Here is a 16,592-nt window from a genome sequence, read left to right as displayed (position 1 = left end):
AGGCAGAGATATTAGTCCTCATTACTAATTAAAGGAAGCAGGAGTAATTGACGGATGGTGGATGGCGGGGGAGCGGGGTGATGAACGGCCCCTGTCCCCGCACCGGGGACGCACGCTGAGCGCTACCTGTTAGCTACAAATAAACAAACCTGATAAATAATAAATAGTTGGAGGAAAGTGCCCGAGCATTATTTAAATTAATAGGGATTAGAGGGAGAGAGGCCTGAAAGAGCATTCCTCCGGATGAGCTATCCCCTCATAGGAAGGGGCTCGTTTGTTGCAGAGCGGAGCAAACAAGGCGATGGAGAAGATTCATCATGCCTGGCCGTGCATCCCCTGCCCCTGCCACTGGGGTGCCATCGTAGCCCCATTGGGCACCATAGGCTGTGGTTTGCTCCCAGCTGTGAAATCCACACGGTGGGGGCACGAAGCCCCGTGTGGAGCAAGGCTGGGTGAGATGGAGAGGGGTGGGGGGGGAGTGCTGCTCGCTATCACATCTCCTCCATCTTATCGCCGCGGTAATTTGATGATAAAAAATAATCCGAGGCTGGAAAGGAAACATGTGTAGTGGAGTAAAGATTGAATGGAGGTGGATTGTGCCCCGGGGCGGTGACTGAGAGATAGAAGGAAATGTCCTTCTGTTTGACACCATGCCGAGACGCGGCCCCGTGCTGCTGCCCGCCGGGCTTGGGGACGGCACTGGGCTCCTCCGGGGGCACCCAGGGCACTGCGGGCACTGAGCGCTGCCCTTCTCCCCACCACCCGAGTGATGGGTGCCATGATGGGTGCTGCCCCATCCCACCCGCACTGCCACACGGGTTGCTCCCAGCTTGCTTTTTTTCCCCCCTTCGGTTATGCTTCACAACTCATTGTATCAGCTGTCAGTAGCCAAATGTCTTTTTTAAGGAGTGGGTTATAGCCTCTAATGTACTGAATGCTATTGCACTGGCTGCAGTTAGTGTTCCACGGCTAAATTACTGTAATTAATGTTCCACGAGAACTGTTTGTAACAGGCGGGAGCCCCTGGCCGGGGCTCTCAGTGCGTTACCTCCATCCCCAGGGAAGGGCTTGGGTGGAAATGGGGTGCCCAGAGCTGTCCTCTGTCCCATGTCCCGGGGCTTTGCATGGGGTCAGAATGATGCTGGTGATGGGACGCTCCCGAAGGAGAGAGCTCCCCAAAACTGCAAAGGGCACCAGCTGCCCGTGGCCAGCACCCGGTTCAGCTGCCCATAGAGGCCCCCGAAGCAGCCCCCCCTGCTCCCCACTGCTGCCAGAGACACGGGGGAAATGTTTTATAGGCACGCACCGAGCGCGCGCACACCCCTTGTTTCGCTAAATGCGTTTGCTCAATACCTGCAACAAACAGATTAGCCGGGGCTTTATCAGGGACAAGAGAAGGGAGAGAAATGTGATAATGGTTTTCAGCAAATCCTCGGGCTGTCGCAGATTAGAGCGGCCGTGGCAGGGAGCATTATCAGCCCTTTCCTCCTCTCCCCATCTCCTCCCCCTTTGTCTCCTCTCTCCATCGGATTTCTCCAGCCAATCTATTGTAGCGGGAGCCGGGGAGATACACGGAGAAGTCGCTTTCAATCTGATCTGCGATTGGTTTTCCCGGCAGCTGATCTGTGTCGCGGCATCGATCCGCGTGCCCCTGCCGCTCGTCCCCTTGTTGGGCTGGGGAGGGGGCCAAGGGCTTGGGGGGAAGGCTGCGCCGGGAGCCACGCGGCCGCGTGCCGTGGAACGGGGCTATGGAGTGGTGCCAATGGCTCTGACCTCCACGTGAAGCCAAGGGACGGGAGCGGGAGCCAAGGGGCGGGAGCCACTGGCCACGATGGTGGCCTGGGGACGCCTGCGGGTCCCCAGAGGGTGACCCAAGCGCGTCACGTCCGGTGACCCCACACACATGGCTGTTGGTGGCACCTGCCCAGCGCAGAGCTGCGTTGGCTTTCCATGCTTCGCCCAAGACATGGCGGGTTGGTGCTGGGAGGGCGGGAGGGGATATAACAAGTAATGGCCCCGAGTGTGGAAACACTGTTAATAAAGTGTATTTCACTTTTAATTTTGACATATAATGTAATGATCTTTTTTAAGGCCCTATCATATTATCTGCATGACTAGATTATTGAGTCTTCATCATCTCCAGATAAATTTATGACCGGGATGATGCTTGGAATTTATTATCAGTCAATAGAGCTCAATACTGTAACAAGGCGTGTAATAAGATATACATATTTAATGATCCGGAGTAAAACAGCCCCGCTAATGGGCAGGGTGAGCGGGAGGCTGGAGCCTTCCTCTCCATCCCCTGCCCCGCTCCGTGGGACCCATGCGGGAGCACGGGTCAGGTGTCCAGCCCCATGGCACGGCGGGCCAGGCTGTGCTGGGAGCTGCCAGCGCTGCGTTTCCAGCCCTTTGGGATGTTATTAAATTAGTTTCCTAGGACTTTTAATAAGCACTTTTGATGCTTTTGAAGCGCACGGCTTTGTGGGAAGATTACAGTCCCGCATCCATCTCGCTGGGAGAGAAACAATGGCAGCGGGGCTGGCGTTTGATCTCTCCTCCAGAAGGCGAGAGAGGGTTTGCGAGAGACAAAGAGGTGAGCTGGTGATTTGGAGCTAATGTTTAAAAATAGGTAGGTCTCCCTCCAAGATAAAGAGACCTGCCCTTCTCTGTGTAATCGCACGGCTCCGCTCGCCGGACCCGCAGAAGCACGGCTCGCTTTATTTGAAGGATTGGAGTGCGGCGCGGCGGTTTGATTCTGGCCCTTTTAAAGCAATAACTAGGCCATCTGACCGAGCTTTAAAGAGCAGCAGAACTTTCCATTAGGACTCGCCGCGCAGTCTCGGCGGCGCTGGGATTGCATCCTCGCCTTTTATTTCCTTTCTCTGACATCTCGTGTCACTCACAGGCAGGAACGCGCCTTCACAAACCCGCTCATTTCTCCCTTGAAATCTCGCCCTAATTAGGGTCCCAATCCCAGCAGGGACATCGGCACCGCAGCGGGGGGCGGGGGGTGGCAGGGGGGTACGTGCCACCCGTGTCCCCATAGAGGCGCAGTGCCCACGGACACCTGGCTGCCTTCAGTGCGTGGAGAGAAGGCACCAGGGGAGCCCGATTCCCTTTATCTGCGGATAACTACTGCTGCCTTTAACAGCCTGGAATGAACCGGCCATAAATATCATGATCATAAGTGCTTAGATATGGCAACTTTACACCGAACAGAGGTTTTAACCTTCCCCACGGAGAATATCCAGCTCTATATCATCGACTGTTTCCATTCGGCTGCACGGCCAAAGACGAGCTCTGGGTGAACTGTCCCCGCGCAGAGGGGAGGGCATGGGGACATCTCCTGGGGATGGCCACAGCCGTGCCCTGGCTGCCACCTGTGCCCGGGATTTCCGCTGGCTCCGGTGCAGCTGGGGCTGAGGGCTCCTGGAGAGCAGCAGCGTCTCACTGGGCTGCTCTCAGCGCCAGCCTCCTCTTCCCATTCTCACCCGCAGCCCCGGAGCTGTGAACTCGTGCAGGAAGTTGGCACCTGTCCCCGTCCCATCCCGGAGCAAGGGGACGGGCTGCATCCTGCTGCGCCTGCCCGGTGCCCCGGCCGTGACTTTTTTTTGCACCGCGACTTTCAGGCGAGCTGTAAAACACTCGGACGAGTTAAATAATACACGACAGTGTACGGTATAAATTACAGGAAGGCAGCGGTGGAGCGACATTGTATGCTGAATAAATTAAAGGCTGCGTGACTTACAGGAGAGATTGATCTCCCGCCGAGCATTTTGTTTGGTGACGTGCTTGTCATAAGGGAGAGCTAATTACCCGCCCGCGGCGCTCAGCTCCGGGCCGGGGACGTGGCACGGGCTGGGCACCCCATGTGCCGCGCTGGCTGCACCGTGTCCCCGCGCCATCGGCTCCGGGTCCCCCGACAGCATCCCGCTGGGACGTGGTTGGCGGGCGCGGGTCGGCGGTTGGACTGGGTGACATGATTGCTCTTCCAGCCTTAACGAGTCTACGGTGGCCGGGGCACGGTGCCGGCAGCGCGGGGCTATGGGGGCCGGTTTGGGGCCCCGTCCCGGCGGCGCTGCCCCGGGTCCCGGCTGGACGGCGGCTCGGCGGGCTGTCTGTCACCCGGCGGGATTATGAGTAGTGAGCGTAATGCATCGGCGTATGAATAGGGTTGTCTGGCTGATGGTGATGTATCGTTTTTCATTACTGCCTCTCAAGCCCTCCCTGCTCCACGTGTGGAAATTCTATTTATTCCCTAATTTGTAAAAATTCCCTCCTTATCTGATACCAATCAGGGAGGGGTAATTGGCTCTCCAGGGCTAGCGGCTGGGGTCCTGATGAAGAGATATGTGTGTCTGCTCCGGCTGTCCAGGCACCCTGCCCTGCTGCACCAGCGACACGGGCCACAATTAATAATGATTTGCAAATGGCAGACAAGCAATAACGCAGAAAGATGTCCAGCCAGCCTCCTGCCCGCCCCTTAATTTCCTTCTGTAATATAAATGGCACGGGAACAAAAATCCAGCGCTATAAATTCTGGAATTAGTTATTCACCGTAATAAATGGGCCCCTTTTTGGAGCGCGGACCTTCCCCCCCCCCCCCTTCCCCCTCGCCAACGCCTACTTCATTTGAGTCCTAATATGCAAATGCCGTAATTTAACGGGATGGTGAAGTTGATTTTCATGTTAACTTAATTACTTTGATTTATGGCGGGCTGAGATGCAGACAGCGCCGCATCATTACGGATCTCCCACCTCTCCCCTCGGCGGTCCCGCTGACCCGCTCCCTCGTCCCCGTTCTTCCCACCCCATCCCTTTCCCCGCTCCTTCCCTGCTCTCCTCCCCCAAGTTGGGTGTTTTATTAGCTGCCTTTAAGTGGACATAAGTCCTCGCGACAATCGCGTGATGGGGAGGACAAATTCCCCGTCCTGCCTTGTTTAATCGTGCCTGGATAATGGATGTATAATTGACTCATTTGAATGCTTTTGCCTACAGGAGTGCAGAGCATTAAATGTTTGATTGCCTTAATTTCCAAACAGATCATTATCCCCTTCTTAGCCGCTCTTAATAAACACTTTATGAGGATTTTTTTCGTAAAGGAAAAAAAATCTGCACTCCTCGTACTTCTCTGAAGTGATAAACTCTAATTAAGTCTAATATTTAAAAATATGGTAATGGCGACTTGTTTGAATAAGTGGCCTGCATTTCCATAATTTCATTATTACGTAAAACACGCTAATTATTTGAAGTGTGCTTATTACTAAAAGAGAAATCTCCTCCTAATAAAGATGAAATTGGCTTTTTCCCTCTATCGCTCAGCCCTCCCGGGGCCGCTCGCTCGGTTTGCCTGGGGACATCCATGGGGACGCGGGGCAGCTGGAGGCCTGCGGCCACGTCAGCGCTGGGGTGTCCCCGTCCCCTGCCCGTCCCCTGTGCCACATCGGGGCGTGGGAGGCGCGGGACCCGGCGGCTGTACCATGCCCATGGGGTGGGATTTGGGACAGGGAAGGGCATCCCGTCCCTGGGCACAGGGATGGCAACAGGTAGGGGCTGGATGGAGCGAGGCGCCAACTGTCTCCACATCCCGAGCGGCTCTCCGGCGGGGCAGCCAGGGGAGGCACTGGGATGAAGTCAATATAAAGCTAATTTCCTTTTCTTCGTGGAGAAATGAGGTGTGTGGCAGTAACGTAATTGCAGATAATGAGGTAAGTTATTCTTAATATTCTGCGCGTCGCTGTCAGCTCCGCATAACACACCTGCCGGCGGCTGGGGCGCGCCGACCCCCGCACCGTGCGGGGCGATGGGGCCGTTCGCTGGGTACTGTCCCCGACGTGTCCTTGCCACCGCTGCGGCCGTCTGTCCCCACGCACCCTGCCCTCACCCAGCGCCGCGCTGTGACGCTTCCCAAGGTCACCCCGAGGTGGGACCCGGGCCCGCTGGTCCCAGAGCTGGTGGCCGGGGGCTGTCTGGTCCCTCTAGGGGCACGGGGACCGTGTGGCTGCCGCGGGTCACGGGGCCACGGGCTGTCACCAGGGGTCGGCAGGGGGGAGGCGGTGGCCGCGCGTCCCTGTTGCCGCTTTGCAGGGAGCTGTTGTACAAAGGGAAGCGGCGATATTATTCATTAACAGTAATCTGCCATTAGAACATTGACAAATGGCCCCCGGTCGCCTGAGCATCAGTTCTCGTACAGACCATAAAGCATGGGGACAGCTTAAATATGGACCTGCTCAGCTCGGGCCGGGGGGCGATCCGTCTTCCAGCCGCAGCACGGGTGCGCGGGGCTCGCTCCCGATGGGCACGTGGAGGGGGGCCCCAGTGGTCCCCAGTACCTCGCGGTGCTGAGCAGTGTCAATCCCAACCAGGACAAGGGGATGGGGATGGTGCGGAGCCGTCGGGGCAAGCTTGGCCTCAGCCATCCCGTGCCCACGGTGGGTGACAGCAGGATGGTAAGGGACGGCGCGGCGCAGCCGCGCTCCGTTTGCCGGGTAACCCCGGGCTGACCCCTTCCTACACGGCGCGCAACACCCCTAAATCAATTGCATCTTATTATTACAATATCAATATACAATATTCCTACAATAACACCATTGATTTTCTACTCAGAGGCTGCACCTAAGTCTGTTTTAAAGAGGAGGGAGTTAATAGTGCCCTCATTAAAAATCTATAGATTACCCCCCGCCCCCCAAAAAGAAAAAGCAGTTTATATTCATTAGGGCTATTGAATATAAAGTAATATGTTTGTGTAGGACATTGGAGTAATGTGATAATCCGTCCGCATATCAGGGAGAAATCCACTTAGCAACCCTGTCAGCTTGACAAGAAAAATGTGCCCATAAAGTCGGGAATACATGGAGGGAGCCGGGGCGCGGGCGGCTGCGCAGAGCAGGGACAGCAGTGCGGGGCTGCCTTCCCAGCGCTGGGCATGGGGACGTGGGGGGCACCCCAGTGCCGTGGAGGTGGCCGTGGACGGGGCGGTGGGCATGGGGACATGGGTGGGTGTCCCAGTGCCGTGGACGGGGCGGTGGGCATGGGGACGTGCGGGCTCTGGGGCCCCGTGTGTGGTCACACCAGTGGGGCACGGGGCGAGCGGTGCTGTGCGGGCACTGCGGGGGCTCTGGGTCCTGTTGTGGCCGTGTGCCCCCCAAGGGGGCAGCCAGGGAACGGGGCTGCCCCTATCCCCAGTCCCGGCCCCAGCCCTGTGGTCACCTTTGCGATGGATTAAGCACTGAAAGAGCAGCAAAGCAATCCCGTCCGCGCTCTTTTAGGTTGTCAATTGCCATTTTTGTAATAGAAATTCCTTCCACAAGGTAACGACGGCCAGATTTAGAGGATTTCATATTGCTAATAATTCCCCAAACAGCCATCTGACTGTGTTGTTTTAAAAGCCGCTTAGTTTTTTGCTTTGGAGTTTATGAAAATCTCCCACTCTAATATCCCGAGAGCCAGCCTATAATTGTGTTATTAAATCAATCGGAGCGGATTACATTGTAAAATCAATAGATGGCTGTAATTGCATATTAGAAAGTTGTTCTGCTGTTGTTGATTTTTTTTGTACATGGATAATTATAATAAGCGTGTTTACCTTTCACGCTGATTTGGATTGAGGCTCCCAAAATGACTCACGGCGTTGGGGGCCACGCCTGCCTTTGGGGCCGCCACCCCCACTGGGTGCCCGCAGGGGGAGAGAGCCGCCGTGTCCCCGTGCTGTCCCATCGGGCACGGGGCAGGGGGACGGGGGACACGGGGGCGCAGCAGAGGGGATGCTGAGAGCAAACCTTGTCCCTGGGCTGTGGGATGGTGATGTCCCCCAAGCAGTGCCCCGCATCCCAAGGATGCCCGGTGGCTGCGACAGGGACACGTGCGGCTAATGGGGACACCGCCTCTTCCACCGATGGGCTGGGATGCCAGCTCCAGGGCCACGGGACAGAGGTGCCCCCAGCCCTTGGCCACGCCAGGTGACAGCGGTCCTGCCACCAGCACCCGGCAGCGAGGTGGCACGGTGACACCGGTCCCGCTGGCGGCACTTGGCAGCGGCACGGCCCGGCCACGCGGGGCCTCAATGCGGCACACGGCACTGTCAGCAGGCAGCCTGCTGTCTCCTAGACAGTGAAATATGGCCACAATTAGCCCGGATACAGTTCAATTATGATAAACAGCGTTTGCACCCTTTAAGCCGTGATTAAAAGGCCTCCTCCCGTTGATAGAGAGACCTAATTTCACATTATTATCGCTGTAGCTTGATTATAAAGCACTCCCTGGATTTACAGTTGGGAGATGGATGTGGAGGCTTCTTTATCATTTACACATCAGTAATGATGCAGCCTTCCCTCCGCCACAACATCCATCCGGCGGCGGCGGGGAGAGGGGGGCCCAGCCCGCGCCCCCTCCCCGGGCACCGCTCCCCGCGCCGGCCGGGCCCCGCTGCCACACGCAAGTGGGCAAAGTCACCCTTACGGTAACAGCTTGATAAATGGGCGCGCGGTAATGAAATGGAGACATCAAGGCGTGGGGCGAGGAAGAAAGAGTGGTAATCGGAACGAGTGGAGCTGTCCCGAAACGGAGGGGAGCGGGAAGAAGGATCGCCTCTGTGCCGTGTGCTGTCAAGGGAGAAATTACACATTTACTCTTGCTTTTTCTTAAGGAGACGGCCCTCATAGATCAAAACATGGATTTACAAGCCAATTTTCAACATGAAATATAGACACCAGGAATCAATTTAAGCCCGGCTTCTATTTTAGCAAACGGTGCCTGCGTTTAGTCCCAGGTAAATAACGGCGGCGCCTGCCCCCTCCCCGCGCTCCGGCCGTCCCCCGACACCGCGGCGGCGTGGCACCGGCACCGGGGCAGCCTGCGGCCGTGAAGGGAACAGCTCCGAGCGGGGCAGCCCCTTTCCCGGTGCGGTCACGGGGCAGTGTCGGTGCTGGGCTCGCAGGGCGCTGGCTGGGAGCTGGAGCCCAGCGCGGGGACGCAGCCTGGGCGACGTCGCTACGCCAGGCCGACTCTAACCCGGTGCCTCTGTGCTCTCTCCGCAGATGACTGTAAGAACATCGCCAACATCATGAAGACACTGGCCCATAGAGGCTTCATCTTCAAGCAGACCTCCAAACCCTTTTGATCCCCAGGGCAGGCCAGGCAGGGCTGCATGCGCCCGGCGCCGGCGAGGCGGGGAGGACGGGCTCTAGCATTCAAACGGCAACCGAGGCCAGAGGAACCGACACAAATCTCAATTCAGCTGTTACTCCAGTAGAGGTTGTATATATGGGAAGGCAAATCTGTGTAGACCTGATGTGACTCCCTCTCTGGGCTGCTCCGGACATTATGCCATGCTAGCGGACAGCCGCGTAGGGCGCTTGCACCACATTTTAGACTCGTAGTTTGTTCTTTTCTTTGGCTCCCGATTTCCGTCCCTCCCTCCGCACCCCACCCCGTCCTCCCTCTCCCGCCCCGTAGCCACCGCGTCCCCGGCATGGGCCGTCCCCGCCTTCCCTTCTTTCTTTTCGCTGGTTTTATGTTTTCAGGCCTTGACGGCTGCTGCAGCGCGTGCCCGCACCGCGCTCATAGAGACTCAGCAGTGTCGAGACGGCCCCCGCCCTCCCCGCCAGCCCCGGCCTCTCCCCGAGCGCCTTTTTCCCCTCTTTTTGAATCGACACTAACCCCTCTCTGACTCCTGTATGTGACAAACGCAATCCGTCTCTTTATGTTCAAGGTGAAGTGCCTGTATTCTCCGCTGCAGAGCCCCTGGCAGCCCTGGTGCGGGCTGCAGGGCCCCGGAGGGCTCCCTTCAGTGGGGCAGGGGCCCGGCGGGCGGGTAGGCGGGCAGCAGGAGGGAGGTGAGAGCGCGCAGAGCCCCCGTCCCGTCCCGTCCCCGTCCTGTCTGCTCGTGCCTCTCGGGGATGGGTGGGATGCCCAGCCCTGCCCCAGCACCACCGACCCGTCCCATCTCTGCCGGGGCCAGGTGTGCCGCAGCACCGCGTCCATTGCCGGCGGTGGACGTGCCAGCGCGTGCTGGCCCCCGACCCACAGGTACCTGGAGCAGGGGATCTGCAAATCGGCCCAGGTCCCCCGGCCCGCTCCCCTCCCGCTCCCCCGGTTCCCATGCTGAGGCTCAGCCCCCGCGTGCCCGCGGTCCCCGCACGCCCCGTGCCCCTCGCGGGCCCCCGCGGATGCTCAGCAGCAGCTGGCTTGTTGCCTGAGAGAGTTGCCGAGCGCATCCCCTCTGGCTGGGTGGGTTCGCAGTCGGGGGCGGCCATGGGGCGGGCTGAGGGCGTGCATCCCCCAGTGTCACCCAGTGTCACCCAGCCCCGGGGCCCTGCTGAATGGAGCCCTCATCCGGGTGCTGACCTGCAGGGAGGCTGCAGCCCCGGGCCCGTGCGTGCATGGCCTGGAGCGAAGCCGGTGACGGCAGCCAGAAGGGCAATACAGGCACTGAACTTGGCGGTACATGACTGCATGGTGTGTGGTGTTCCAGTTAAACCAACCGATAATGCAAACCCAGCATTTTCATTGTCTAGTTATTCCAATCCTTGCTGTAAATGTGCCACATGAATAAAGTTTGGGGGTAAAGGAGCCCAGGCTGTGCCCATGCATGTGCGAGTGTGTGCGGGGCGGAGGGGGCTGAGAGGGGGTGTGCTGGGCGGGACGTGGCAGCAGGACGGCCACTGCCCTCCCCGAGGGTACAGCACCGCGGCTCACCCTTCGTGGGTGCCACGTGCAAAAGCTGTGGAAGGGAGCACTGCCCCACTCACCAGATCGGTCCCAAGGATGCCACCATCCCATCGCAGCTGGGCTGCGCCCCAGCAGTGCCTGGAGCAGGGTGATGCCACCATGCTACCACCGGCATCTGTCACCTCTCCCTGCCCTGCGGCCCAGCATGCAGCAGCCCGAGCCCTGGGCATCAGTGAGGGCCATCGCGAGCGCACTGCACCGAGCCACCGGCTGTGCAGCACCGTGACAGAGCCGTGGCGCTGGCAGGGCACCCGGCAGCGCTGGGGACAGCACTGCATCCTGGGCCCCGCTGGGAGCTGCCGAGCAGCTGGAACGAAGCGGGCAGCTCCAGGAGGGAAGGGGCAGCCCCAGCCCAAGCAAAGGTCACGGGGGCTTTAATGGCTCCCTCTGTGCAGCCCCCGATCAGCTTTATTGAGCTATTTTCGATGGAGTCGTCTAATTAGTTTTCTATGAAAACTAAGAACTTGGCCTTTGCCCTTTACTCCTGCAGGCGAGAATGTGACTCAGAGGACGTTGTCACGGCGGATCGATGGCCAGTTACACTTGAAAGGCAGCACAGAGGGGGCGAGGGGGTGGGCACCAGGCACCGCACAGAGAGGGCACACGGCCGGGGCCACCCGCCCCAGCCGTCATCACTGGTGCCAGCGATGCTGCAGCCCCTCCAGGATGCTGTAAAACACGAGGCGACCGAGGCAGCCGGCTTCTCAGCCAGCCTCGCTTACAGTGGAGAAAGTTTTAGGGCCGAATCCAGGCACGCAATGTAAGAGGGGACCATCCGCACCACACCGGGATGGGACCCCAGGTTAACCAGCCCATCCCTACTGGCAGGCAGAGGCTGGGCCCGCCACTGAGCGCCCCGGGACGTGCCAGGCGTCCCAGCCCTCCCCCTGCAGGTCCCCGTGCTCTGAGCAGCGCGAGGTGGGAGGCCCCGCGGCCCCGTTCCCGCTGCGTGCCGGGCAGACGGCAAACACAGGATGGAATTTGCACGGCTACAAGTTAAACACAACGCACGCACGGGTTTGGTCAGAGCCCCTGGCACGGCTGCCTTCATGGGATCGGCTTAACGGGGAAATAAAAGGGCCAGAGAACCCACGCGGCAGCGGGAACAGATGCCCCGTAAAAATCAAATACGCCGTAATCAAGGGGACCAAAAGGTAGATTTAAAAACAAAAACCCACCCTGGAAACAAAGGAGCCGGGCTTTGTGGCTTTCCTGAGAGGGCTGCGGAATTAATGGGGAAGAGCACATGTGTTTGATAATCTTTATATGGCAAAAGACCCATCTTTCAAATATGTCACAAATTCATATTAATCACCTTCCTATTGCCTTCTGTGGCGCAGCTATTCCAGTCGCCTTGGGCAAAATTGGGAACTGTCTGGTTAAAAAAAATGTTTTACATTATAATTTACAAGAGCCTACAAGTCTAGTTTCTTTTAATGGAAAGAGCGATTAAACAACAAAAAAAAAAAGAGTGGAATATATATACACCCTGGTATATATACACTATATATATATATTAAAATATATATATATATAAAAGACAGATATTGTAACTCCATCTGGAAAGAGAGAATGTTTGATCTTAACAATGTAACTTCTAGCTTTCAAACAGGCTCAGAAAACAAGAAGTCAGCAGGAGTTCAGATAAAGGAAGCTTAAAAGTCAAATAATTCTGACTCTGAACCCGAGACTTCTTAGACTCAAGGTCTTTTCCTTTACCCATTAATGGGCTGACTTGTGAGCTCGGGAACAAAGTGCTGCAATGTGAGGATTTCTGAGAGTCACTCATTACAGATCACTGAGTGGAGTCTGAGTTGCGGAAATCAAAGGATCCAATCTGGAGTAACTGGCTGAACTTCTGCTTGGAACTAATTTGTTCCGAGTTGGGCTCACCTTTCACCTCCCGAAGGCCCCGAGCACAGTCCCTACCAGGGTCAGCACCGGGGGGATCCCGGCACGGCTTTAATGGTCAGCGCCGGCACCGCAGCCCCTGGGAGGGGGGAAGGCAGCTGCAGGAGAAGGGATGAGGTGGCCAGGGCAGCACGATGCCGGGCTTCCCGCCGGCCCCAGCCACCAGGACACCGCTACCAGCAGGGACGAAGCGCCGGCAGCGCTGCCACGAGGGAGGGATGGGGCTGCTGCTAACTGCCAGGAGCTCCGGACCTGCTGTGCCTTCACCCGGCCCTGCCAACACCTGGAAAGGAATCCAGGCTTGTGGGGCAGGGTATGGGCTCACGGTCCCGTTCCTGGCTTTGCCACTCGCTGCCTCCAACATCTGGAGCAAGATACTTCTCTCTGGGGAACCAAAACTGGCTTCAGGGGAGCAGCTGGCTCGGAACTGAACTAATCCATGCTTAATCCAACACGTGGAGTGCCACGGACGGGCAACACTAGGCAGCACAAAGGGGTTCACTAACTCAGAGGAATTTGAAGCAGGGAGATTAAGCGACTCCCCTGAGGCAGCTCAGTGGCAAAGCAAGGGCTGGAGCTCGCAGTGCAAGGCTGGCACAGCCAAACCGCTGCAGCAGCCCCAGCGCGGGGCAGGGCGTCACCACAAGCACCCAGGGCCAGGGCTGCAGGAGGGAGGCAGCGTCAGGCTGCTGAGCAGGAAGGCTGGGAATGCCCCAGCACAACACCTGCTCAGCAAACAGCTGTCTGCTTGCACTGCTGGTATGGCTAAGCCAGCACTGAAGCGGGAGACACCTGCATGCAACCTGCCAGCTCACAGCAGGTTGTGGGCCAGGGGCTGCTGGTCCCCCACACTGCCTGAGCACCCAGAACTGCAAGGAAGGTACAGGGCAGCATGGTGCTCGGCCCTGCCCGACACCCCAAGCATACCTGGGCCAGGCAGAACGTGGCACAGCAGTCCCGTTCCCCTCCTCATCCAGATACCCCTCCAGCTGGGAGGTAATTTTTTCCCCCCTCAAAAGGTAGCATAAAATGGTCACAGTGTGAATGTGCTTGACCTTTTGTCTTGGACTAATCTAATTGTGTCGTCTTTGTGTAATCAGCCGGTAAAGGTCAGTGCTGTATTTAACATGGAGGCCCTTTAGGTACTGAATTTGCCTTGCAGTGAATTAACTTGATTATATTTCTTTCAAATATGTCAGAGACGAGGTCAGTTTAACCCTCTCTGCGCTGCCCGGGCCCACCTCTTTGTTTCCCACTCCAAGAGGTGGTGCTGAGGAAGAACGTGGTCAGGAACACGCTTGGGCTCCCTCTCCTGCAGCCACAGCCACCACCACCACCACCACCACCTTCCCATCAAGTGGGCTCGAGGGAAGACGGTGAGATGTGAAGCAGCCCCAAGCGTTGGCAAACTGGGATACTCTGGACCGCATCGAAGGGTGAGACTGAATGCAGTGAAAAAAAGATTCAGAAGACTTCTTTGCAAACATGAACCTGTCTCGGTGGAACGCTTCCTTATGTTGTCACAACTGAATAGGACATTACTCAAGTCCAGATTAATGCGTCACCTCTGCTGCTGACAGATAAGGTGTTCTGAATATCCCGAAATAATACATCATACATTTTAGAAAGTAAAGGTCTGTGACGCTACCAGGGGCAGTATATCTGAGGCGTCAGGGATGCCACTGTGTGGAGACGGGCAGCTTTTTATCAGACAGTTCAGCTCAGCTGTTCCAGGGGACTGCACAGAGGGGAAAGCAGCCTTGCCTGACCCCCAGGCACAACACCGCCTCAGGGCTGAGGGTGAGGGGCTGGGCAACCTACCCTCGTGGAGTTAGGGAGGAGAGGGCTGCTGATTTACAACCTGCAGGTGGACACGCACAGGGTGCTGTTGCAGGGCTCACGGTGAAGCTTCAGTGGCTTCTAGAATTCCGAGGTCTCGCTTTTCTTTCTCAGCACTGGAAGCGGGGTATAGAAACACCCCTCTGCTCTTCAAATACCTCTCTCCTTCCCAAACCTCCTGCCCCAGGCACGGATACCGCTTGACTCCGGGGACTTGGGCAGGACATGGCTCATCATATCAAGACTGCTTTTCCCACTTGCCTCCCTCTGCTGAGCAGCCCTTACGTGGCTCGGAGGAAAATGCCTCAGGCCTGCAGCTGTACTGGCATCACTGCTGCTGCCCTGGTGCAAGCTCTCGTCACCCAAAGCTTCACTGCTTTGGTCCACGGTGGCACCCACATCAAGCCATCTGCCTGCATGCAGGATGAAGAAAGACCTGCTGACCCCACCTATAGCACCAAGAACACTGTCCAGCACAGGAGACAAGCCCAGAGAGCACTGGGACTTGGGGGAACAGGCGCGCTGTGCTCCCTTGGACGCGCACGCCTGGAGGGGGAGCAGGGCAGCATCCCCAGCGCTCGTCACGGCATCTGCGTCGGAGACCTGAGTGCTCCCTGTTCTGCCCCCACAACCTTCCTCCTCACCGAGTTGGGGGTCAGTGGTGCTCCTACTACGTCAATGATCTGGTCCTTGGCATCTCCCTTGCCCTCCTCGATGCCGAGCCCTGTCTGGCCATCTGGATGGGTGCCTTCCACGCTGAGGGGGCCGATACTACCAGCTTTGGCCAGGGCCTCGTAGCGGTGCCGTAACATCTGCAGCTCGTATTCACAGTTGGCAAAGGCTTGCTTCAGCTCATACAGCAGCACCAGGTCGCTCCGCAGCTCGTTGAACATCTGCACAATCTCCTCAGTGGGCATAGGGTTGAGATCTAGGGAGAAAAAGGAACCCCGTTAAACACCCAGAGCTGCAACCCTGTGTCTGAAGATCCCTACAGAGGTCCGGTTCCAACAGCAGACCACCACCCTACACCACGCATTCAGCTGCAGCCAGTCACACACATGCACGCAGAGCTAGGAATAGCTACCTGTTCTGGAAAAGAAAAAAATGAAGCTCTGTCTATTTGCCCCGTTGCAGCATGGCCCACTCTCTGGCCACATGACCCCACCCTGCTAGCGCTGTGCTCACCCACACAAAGCCCAGGTGTTTTTCTGTACTCTAAGGCACAACGTGGCCAGAGCTCCAGAAAGCCCTTGAAATGCGTGTACTTTGTGAGGCAGGAGTGGGAGGACAGAAACCCCTCCTTACCCTCATGGAAAGTGAGCTGTAAGAGGCACTCAGATCCTTCCCCAAGGCTTCCCTAGCAAGCTCAGCTGGCACTCTCAGCCTCAATCCCACCACTCCACTAAACACTTATACTGCAATTAATCTCCTTCCATCTATCTCTCCTTTATTGTCATTCAGAAGATACACCTATTTTTCCCTGGGCTACAGACTGCTCCTAAAAGGGAAAAACAAAAAAAAATAAAACAACAGTGACTCCTTTAGTTTTAAAGCAGAAAAGTGAAATCAGCCGGGTTGAGCTGCTTTTACCAGCTGCAGGAGGCTTTCGAAACCACGCACAGTCTCTGAAGCAACGTATCAAGCCAGAGACCCGTTGGCCCAAAAAACTAACAGAAGTTAAATGAAGTCAGGGCTGGGAGCAGGCTTAGGAAGCTTTTGTAAATCACCGATAAGGATTTGTATTTTTCATTCCCCCAGACACAGTGGGGGGAAAAGGAGCCATCAGGCGTCCAACCAAAGGGCACCGCGTGCCGGGACCTGCAGGACCTGCAACCTGTACCTGCTGCATGGAGGGCAGCAGCTGCACTGCTTCCCCTCTAGCTACGTGCGGGCACTGCACACGGGAAGTGAACCCTTCTTTCTGCTGCTAAGACACTAGAGTTCAAGAGTGAGGGCTGTGTGTTTACTCGCCTTTCAGCAGAGATGCTCCAGATTTTCACACAGCATGCCACCTATAAAGGGGGGATGAAAAGTCCCAGACGCGTTTTGGACTTGCCACCATGAGCAGTAAATTAAGAGGAAACGAAGCTTGAAAGCGAGACAGGGCAGCC

The 16,592-nt window shown here is 57.1% G+C and overlaps 2 protein-coding genes across 5 annotated transcripts in view; one reads left to right on the top strand and one right to left on the bottom strand.

Annotated features, from left to right (window-relative positions):
* Positions 1-10,572, top strand: part of ERI3 (ERI1 exoribonuclease family member 3) — a 97,069-nt gene extending 86,497 nt beyond the window's left edge. The window contains exon 8 of one of the 2 annotated variants that reach the window (XM_021404033.1): positions 9,039-10,572. In XM_021404033.1, the coding sequence (XP_021259708.1) occupies positions 9,039-9,121 (83 nt within the window). In that variant the 3' untranslated portion in view covers positions 9,122-10,572. The remainder of the gene's footprint in view (positions 1-9,038) is intronic. The other variant, XM_021404032.1, reaches the window with a different exon arrangement.
* The window catches only part of DMAP1 (DNA methyltransferase 1 associated protein 1), a 29,589-nt gene continuing 24,866 nt past the window's right edge, over positions 11,870-16,592 (bottom strand). For all 3 annotated transcript variants that reach the window (XM_021404029.1, XM_021404030.1, XM_021404031.1), the window contains exon 10: positions 11,870-15,409. In XM_021404029.1, the coding sequence (XP_021259704.1) occupies positions 15,063-15,409 (347 nt within the window). In that variant the 3' untranslated portion in view covers positions 11,870-15,062. The remainder of the gene's footprint in view (positions 15,410-16,592) is intronic.

Source organism: Numida meleagris, chromosome 7, assembly GCF_002078875.1.
Source record: "Numida meleagris isolate 19003 breed g44 Domestic line chromosome 7, NumMel1.0, whole genome shotgun sequence".
In the NCBI taxonomy this organism is placed as follows: Eukaryota; Metazoa; Chordata; class Aves; order Galliformes; family Numididae; genus Numida; species Numida meleagris.
This window is presented reverse-complemented; position numbering and strand designations above follow the sequence as displayed.